At 37.9% G+C, this 9,057-nt stretch overlaps 1 protein-coding gene across 4 annotated transcripts in view; it reads right to left on the bottom strand.

Moving 5' to 3' along the window:
- Rala (Ras-like protein A) overlaps positions 1-6,060 on the bottom strand; it is a 358,449-nt gene extending 352,389 nt beyond the window's left edge. For all 4 annotated transcript variants that reach the window (XM_067141589.2, XM_067141588.2, XM_067141587.2 and 1 more), the window contains exons 1-2: positions 5,865-6,060; positions 5,570-5,707 (exon numbers count right to left, since the gene is read on the bottom strand). In XM_067141589.2, the coding sequence (XP_066997690.1) occupies positions 5,570-5,674 (105 nt within the window). In that variant the 5' untranslated portion in view covers positions 5,675-5,707; positions 5,865-6,060. The remainder of the gene's footprint in view (positions 1-5,569; positions 5,708-5,864) is intronic.
- Between the last annotated feature and the right edge of the window lie 2,997 nt (positions 6,061-9,057).

Raw genomic sequence — 9,057 nt, forward strand, 5'->3', positions numbered from 1 at the left:
AAAGTATTGACAAGGCGGAAAATTATTTTATAGAAATAAGTTGCTGAATGGTATGGATGAAGTCTTGGGTAAGGAGTACAAGATGAAAATAAATAAGTCCAAAACAAAAGTAATGGAGTGCAGTCGAACGAAGGCAGGTGATGCAGGAAATATTAAATTAGGAAATTAAGTCTTAAAGGAAGTAGATGAATATTGTTACTTGGGTAGTAAAATAACTAACGATGGCAGAAGTAAGGAGGACATAAAATGCAGACTAGCACAAGCAAGGAAGAGCTTTCTTAAGAAAAGAAATTTGCTCACTTCAAATATTGATATCGGAATTAGAAAGATGTTTTTGAAGACTTTCGTGTGGAGCGTGGCATTGTATGGAAGTGAAACATAGACAATAACTAGTTCAGAAAGAAAGAGAATAGAAGCTTTTGAAATGTGGTGTTACAAAAGAATGCTGAAGGTGAGATGGATAGATCGAATCACGAATGAAGAGATACTGAATCGAACTGGTGAGAGGAGATCGATTTGGCTAACTTTGACGAGAAGAGATAGAATGATAGGACACATCTTAAGACAGCTAGGACTTGTTCAGTTGGTTTTTGAAGGAAGTGTAGGTGGTAAGAACGGTAGGGGTAGACCAAGGTATGAATACGACAAGCAGATTAGAGCAGATGTAGGATGCAATAGTTACGTAGAAATGAAAATGTTAGCACAGGATAGGGCGGCATGGAGGGCTGCATCAAACCAGTCTATGGACTGATGACTCAAACAACAACAACAACAACAAACATATTTTAATTTTATTATATACTCTTCCAAACTCTCCAAAAGAATAAAAGTGAATTCAATATTCTAATTCTCTTCGAGTATGCACACAGTCGAGAGAGTACGACAGTCGCTCATCCAATGAACTGTGTCTCTGTCCAAGTACAAAGACAAGTTGCCTATTTGTTTACATCAGGATTAATCTCTCAACAAAAAGAGCATACCACTGGACGCATTTTTTGAAGCATACCATTGTTCCCATAATTCAAGGCAGTTAGACTGAGCTGCCAACTTTGCTTCGCTAATGAGTCCTAACAAAAGTGTTATAACCTCATATGTGGGCCAATGACTGACAGGAGCTTTTGAGAGGCCTTCTGTTAAACACCCTTGGCATGTTGGACCCATTGTTTTTTGTCACTAGCCAGGACGTGTACAAAACAATAATGAAAAGTTGTAAACAAAATCTAACTCCTTCAGTTGGTAGCACACAAGGATGCTCTTATCGGCACTCTCCTACACTAACAACAAAGGAGCATCACCCTGCGCCCAACCTCCATCTCTACTCTCTGCTACAACCACCCCACCCCCCTATCCTAGGATTGTACTGTAGGCCGACCACCTCATTCATGCAAGTAATCTATAGAATTTCTTCCTATAATTAGCTGCTTCCTATGGTAAGGTCAAAATCACAATGAGGAAGCTATGATGAAAATGAAAATCCACAGCCTCTTTCCAGTCATTTGACCGGGTCAGGAATGGAATGAATGAAGCCCCCTTCTAGCGGCGAGGATAGCAACTGTGCCGGCTGCCGAAGCCTGTCGGACTCCTCTGGGGCAATGATTAATGAATGACAGATGAAATGATATTGGAGAGTGTTGCTGGAATGGAATATGACAGAGAAGCTGCACCAGAGTACCCGGAGAAAAACCTGTTCCGCCTCCGCTTTGTCCAGCACAAATCTCACATGGATTGACCGGGATTTGAACCACAGAACCCAGCAGTGAGAGGCCAGTGCACTGCCACCTGAGCCATGGAGGCTCTTGAGGAAGCTAGTGATTTAACGCTGCACTAACACATTGAAGGTTTTCCGCGATGCAAGGATGGGAAAGGACTAAGACTGGGAAGGAAGGGGCCTGGGATATCTGAATGCACAAATGAAAACACACAGAAATGAAACAAAAGACCAACACAGTATACACAGCAGTAAGTTTCAAGAAGGAGATATGCTAGGCAATGCTCTGAAACAGATTATAATTGGAATTTAATCTAGCTGCACTCAGAAATGATACTCCAAACTGCCATATCACACAATGTCCCTTCCAAACTCATTACTGTCAATGTGTAATGAATCACTGTTGCTCTTGCCACTGTCAGTGATGATAAACCTTTCCATAACATCATCTTCTAGGTCATCCAGCTGTCACATCATTTGTTTACAGCTGCACACCGTAACATCATTTGCAAAGACGAATGAGAATAGTTGAAGGAACCAGTTTTATTCTGTCAGTAGTATTCCTGCTGCTAACTCCGTTAGTCTAGAACTGACATTTCATGCGCAGGATTGGCACCTAAGGTCAAATGGGCAAGTACTATCAAAACTGTCAGATACCCTATATAGCAATATAGCATTTAAGCAACAATTTTGAATCAGACAGGGTGCTGATTTTTCTTCAAGCAAATTTAAAGTTACCAAGGTGTTTGAAATATTTTTGTTTGGCGACCAATAAACAGTAACAGCAACTGTTTCCTCAGTGTTCATAAAATTTCATTTTCTTCAATCCATACAAGGCAGTTTTTTTTTTATTTTTATTTTTTTTAATTTTTTTTTTACAACCTACACTAGGTTTTAAAGTTCAGTATAATTTCCTATCTTTACTAAAACACTTCTGTTAACTGAAAATTGTAGTTTTAATTGCATAGATCTGGTAAGGAAATACATTTTTATATAGGAAAAAATAGCATAGCACACTGACAAACATTACAACACGTCTGCTGCTCTTTCTATAGAATCTTATTCAACTAAATCAATCACTACTGAACAGGTGGCAGATTCTGTATCTGTTATATTCCTAACCTTTTCTTAAACGAATGCAAAGAAACTGGAAATTTATTGAACATCTCCCTTGATAAGTTATTCCCCTTCTTATAAAAGAATATTTTCCCCAATTTGTCCTCTTGAATTCCAACTCTATCTTCAAATTGTGATCTTTACTACTTGTAAACTTATTTGTCAAAGCCTACTAATGTCATTCCACTCTATCTCTCCACTGAGAGCTCGGAACATACCACTTAGTCGAGCAGCTTGTCTCCTTTCTCCCAAATCTTCCCAGCCAAAACTTTGAAATATTTTTGTAATGCTACCCTTTTGTCGGAAATCAACCAGAACAAATCGAGCTGCTTTTCTTTGGATTTTTTCCAGTTCTAAAATAAAGTAATCCTGGTGAGGGTCCACTACACTAGAACCATACTCTATTTGGGGTCTTACCAGGAACTTATATGCCCTCCCCTTTACATCCGTACTACATCCTATAGCCTAATTACCCGCATAACGATGTGCAGAGATCTGTATCCTTTATTTACAATCCCATCTATGTGATTACCCCACAAAAGATCTTTTCCTTATAAGTCCCATAAAAGGAACTTTCACTCCATCAACGCAGTAATTAAAACTGAGAGAACTTTTCCAGTTAGTAAAACTCACGATCTGACCTCTAAATCTGTTTATCATCATACCATTGCCCATGGTCCATCTCACAACGTCGAGGTCATTTTGCAATTTCTCACAATCGTGTAACTTATTTCTTACTCTATACAGAATAACATCATCCGCAAAAAGCCTCATCTCTGATTCCACTTCTTTACTCATATCATTTATATATAAGAAAACATTAAGGTCCAATAATGCTGCCTTGAGAAATTCCCATTATTACAGGGTCAGATAAAGCTTCACCTACTCTAATTCTCCGAGTTTTATTTTCTAGAAATATAGCAACCCATTCAGTCACTCTTTTGTCCAATCAAATTGCACTCACTTTTGCCAGTAGTCTCCCAAGGTCTACCTTATCAAATGCCTTAGATAGGTCAACCGTGATACAGTCCCTCTGAACTCCTAAATCCAAGATATCTGCTGTATCTTACTGGAATCGTACAAGTTGAACTGCCTTCTATCAAACCAGTTATTAATTTTGCAAACATGTCTAATATAAGCAGAAAGAATGCCTTCCCAAAGCTTACATACAATGCATGTCAAACCAAGGAGGCCTGTAATTTTCATCTTTATGTCTATCACCTTTATACACAGGGGCTACTATAGCAACTCTCCATTCATTTGGTATAGCTCCATCCAAACAATGAACAAATACATACTTCAGATATGGTACTATATCCAAACCCGTTGTCTTTAGTATATCCCTAGAAAGCTTATTAATTGCAGCTGCTTTTCTAGTTTTCAACTTTTGTATCTCATTGTAAATATCGTTATGATAGGTAATTTTTAATACTTCTTTAGTATTAGTCACCTCATCTATCTGGACATTGCCCTTGTAGCCAACAATCTTTAAATACTGCTGACTGCATACTTCCGCCTTTTGAAGATCCTCGCATACACACTCCCCTTGTTCATTAATGATTAATGGAATGTCCTCCTTGGAGCCTGTTTCTGTCTAAGTACCTATACATACCCTGCCATTTTTCAGTAATTTTTTTTTTTTGCTTTACGTCACACCGACACAGATAATTCTTATGGCGATGATGGGATAGGAAAGGCCTAGGAATGGGAAGGAAGCAGCCTTGGCCTTAATTAAGGTACAGCCCCAGCATTTGCGTGGTGTCACTAAAATATATATGACTGCCAATTATGCTTGCCATCATGTTATCCTTAGCTGACTTCTTGCTTTACGTCCCACTAACTACTTTTACGGTCTTCAGAGCTGACTTCTTTGCTAGATAAAATTTCCTATTAAGTTCCTTCAATGCTAATAATTTTCAAGGAATGGTTTAAAACACAAACCAGAAACACCCCTGGCTACATAACTTATATGAGTTTCTTTCATTAGCACTCCTGGATATCATATCTCAAGCTTGCAAGGAACCCCTCCTGACAATATTGGAGAAACTGAGAAGTTTAATACAGGCAATGAATAGAGAAAAGAAATCCCTCTGAAGCTAGAACAATGGGGTCTTCAAGACACCAATAAACATATGGCTGGGAAAAGCAGACAAAAATTAAATGGACAACTGTATATTTTTGCCATGGGGATAGTAGAAAATTACATTTAATTCAACTCCTTTAAATAAGCCTACACAACGATTTAATCAAATAGGCACCAAAGTTCCATTTATGATGATACTAAGGGAAATATTTGTAGCTCTGCAGAACTGCTGTGAACCAATAAGCTTGTCTGAACTACCACAAAATCTTTCTGTCTAAAGAATTCAGTCCCGTAAAGTAAAAAGTACAACCAAATAATTCTGATGGATGACTGCAGGCACAGAAGGAACCGCACACCAGATCACAAAATTCTCAAATAAGCAACTAAGCCAACACACACAGAATGTAAATTCAAGTAACAAGCAGTGCAGGGAACACCTTACTTCATACCATAATTCAACACCAGCGGCAAGCGATCAGAAAACTATACAGTAACTTCCATGATTGATCACGAAGGGAATCAACTCATAAATTTAAGTCTATCCCATATCAGGCTTATTACATTAAACGAGAAAAAGAGCAATCTACTAATCTCATAGTGTCATTACAAACTACCAAAATACCTATAATGAATAAATTACGTAAGAAAGCAAGATTCCGCACCTCATCATACATAAACTGTAGGGTTAAGGCGGACTTCCCTACACCACCACTGCCCACCATAATAACTTTATGAAGAGCAGGCTGCTGACTGGGTTTCTTAGCCATGATGTCACCTTTCTGATATTGCCTGGACAAACTCTGCAACAAATAGAGTAAATTCCAAAATTCAGAGTTATAAACACATAAACCAATCACAAATTGAAATAAATTGTAAATGTCGCCAAAAATAAGCCGTTACCGACAATCCACATACACGGTAAAAACACGGTTATCTGCAAAACAAATTCTGACTTACCGGTATGCACACTCTTTTGCTCCAGTCTTTTATTTTGTTAGTGTAGTAGGAAAAAGTAATTCAATGACTTATGTTACATGTGCCGTAGAGAAATCCACACGATCACTAAAAACATAACAAACACTCGTAACCTTTGCACAAACACTCAATATCTGTCAACTTCCGACAGCAGACATTGCAGAGGCGTTGTCACACACACCAGATTAGTCAACATTAAAAATATATCTTCCTTGACGTACTCCTTGTTCATTCTAACTAACATTCCCATTATAACAATTCAGAAGAAGGAAACTATACAGCAAATTATAAGTTCTAAACGCGGGTTACTATTCGGGAATTCTAATTATTTTGCCTTCAGAACTCCTCACTACAGAAAAAATCTCTATTGACTACTATTAAAATGCAACATAGTCATCATAAAATCAGTATATTACCCAAAAAAAAATTAAAGTTGATTTATTGTCGCTTTAACTTAGAAAGTCATATCGCGACATTCATAATTATAAATACATGATTATTACATTTATTACATAGAGTTACAATTATAAAAAATAACAACAGTATATATTGGTCAGATAGTGATTAAGTCATTGAATAGATTTGTTTGTCTAAAAAACTTAATGATGTTTTTACACTGAGTATCTTCGTTGAAGATGTCTCATACATTATTATTCTGGTTTAAACTACACAATTGTCTTTATTGATCGTATAGATGACATTCTAGTAAAATGTGGTCAACAGTCTTTCTTTTTTGACAGGCGCCATATATTGGTGGAGGTTTTTGAGCCATCAATGCATGAGTCAGTTTGCTATGGTCTATACGTATTCTAGTAATGAGCACTTGTTTTCGACGCTGAAGGAATGAGACATCATATGTATCTGTAGATCCACGCCTGATATCATGGAGTCTGGTGGGTTGTTCCCGTGTCCAATCAGTTAACCACTGTTTTCGGATCTTTGTAGTAAGAAAAGGAGCAACATCGGTGTAGGACATTAGAAAGTTGGGATCATATACAGGAAGACGAGTTGCTTCTTTAGCTGATATGTCAGCTTGTTAATTGCCTTTTATTCCCTTATGTGAGGGAATCCATGTTATGGTAACTCGCTGTGCTTTATTTTTCACAGTATTGTAAGTCTGCAGTATGTCTTGGACTAATGTATTTGAGGATGACGCATTTTGAATCAGTTTTACCGTTGATAAAGAATCACTAAGGATTAGAAAAGGTCCTTTTGGGGGGGGGGACTCTTTATGGATTCCATAGCTTTTAGGATAGCATAGAGTTCACATGTGAATATGGAGCATGTAGCTGGTAGTGCATACTTCATTGTATGATCGGGGTGGACAACAGCACAGCCGCTACCATATTCGGTTTTAGAGCCATCAATGTATATAATAATAAAGAGGAAAAGCGCACAATGTGCAGGAAATAAAAACAACAAATAGTTAACAATAGTTATTAGGATAGTCCCTCACTGCAAAGCATTTTCAATGAGCACTTCCTTTCACTGCATATCATTGCGTGATATCGATCACAGCTTCTGTTGCACAAAGCACAAACACAGGTGACGTCTGGATCGTGATATTTGCTGGTCATGCACACCTTGAAGTGGAAGCCATGAACGGCGTAGCGTGTCACTAAATGTCTCAGCTCATAGTTCCCTTGTTGCCAATGGCTGTAGATCATAGCGTCTGTAGCGTAGAACTCTGACCATATTTCATTTTTCTTTTCCCAAAACACTTCCATGAGGCCTTTATATGCAGGAGTTGCTGGCAGAAGTAGCTGTAGTCGTAGTTCCTCAATGAAGAAAGGCTCCCTGGTGTATATAGGAGTGGGTCTCGGCAGACTTTCACACTTTTCAGATAACATTTGTTTAAATACGGTACTGTCTGTTGTTTCTTTATTAAATTCACTTAAATCTAATATTATTGGTGGTGGTTCAGCTTTCCATGGAAGGAATGTGATGTCTTTTTTAGTTCATGAAGCAGTCGTGGGAACTGAAGAATTAATTTCCTGTAAGTATTGCGTAAACCTAATGTAGAAGGGTATATGTCTCTTTTCTTGCGAGAAATAGCATTGAGTCTGATAGCGTGGGTAAATATAAGCGTGTGCTCTAGAGTGAGGAGAGGCCGCTATATTTACTGCGTAGTTGATGGTCAGTTGTTTTCTGCAAGTCCGAAGCGGAGGTTCATTAGCTTCAATTAAAAAACTTAAGATCGGCTAGTTTTGAATGCTCGCAAGGCAAGCCGGAGAGACGTGTTGTGAATCGAGTCAAGCATTTTCAGTGAGGATGCTGTAGCTGAATTATATACAATAGAACCATAATCCAGTTTGGTGCGAATTATAGATTTGTAAGTGCACATTAATACATGAAGATCTGCTCCTCAGTTGTTAGCTGCCAAAGATTTGAGTACATTAATTTGATGTAGGCAATCTTTTTCTACAGTTTTTAGATCAGAGTTCCATGTTAATTTTCTGTCAAAGGTCATACCTAGTATTTTTATTTCATTTACTATCTCAATTTTATTTCCCTTGAGGTACTATTGTGGGCAGCTACTATCACTCTTTTGCTTGGAAAATAAGATGCATTTAGTTTTGGTTGAAGAAAAGGTAAAGCCTGTGTGTTTTCCCCATTTGGCATTACCTTCAAGAGAATTTTGTACAATTTTTTGGGTGGTTGACAGGTTGCGACCTCTACAAAAAATAGTCATGTCATCAGCAAAGAGGCAGGTCTTTACGGGAGGGTTAACGCATGACGTGATGCCATTTATAGCTACTATGAATAGTGTTACACTCAGAACTGAGCCTTGTGGGACACCACTTCCTAAACTGACTTCTTGGGACAGGACACCATTAGCTCGAACTTGAATGCGTCTGTTTTGTAGGAAGATGTAGATAAAACTGATCATGTTTCCCTTAATATTATGTTGCAGTAGAGTTTTAATAACATGAGTTTTCCACACCATATCATATGCTTTATGAATATCTAGGCAGACTGCAAGGAAATGTTATCCGTAATGAAAGGCATCCAGGATTTCTGACTCTAATACAACTAAGGTGTCATCTGTCGAGTGAAACTGTCGGAAGCCACACTGTTCTGCAGTGAAGAAATTATGTTGTTCCAGAGCCCATTTTAGTCTTTAATTTATTATTTTTTTCCAATAATTTGCACATAGTGCAGGTTAGAGCTATTG

This window comes from Anabrus simplex, chromosome 2, assembly GCF_040414725.1.
Source record: "Anabrus simplex isolate iqAnaSimp1 chromosome 2, ASM4041472v1, whole genome shotgun sequence".
NCBI lineage: Eukaryota > Metazoa > Arthropoda > Insecta > Orthoptera > Tettigoniidae > Anabrus > Anabrus simplex.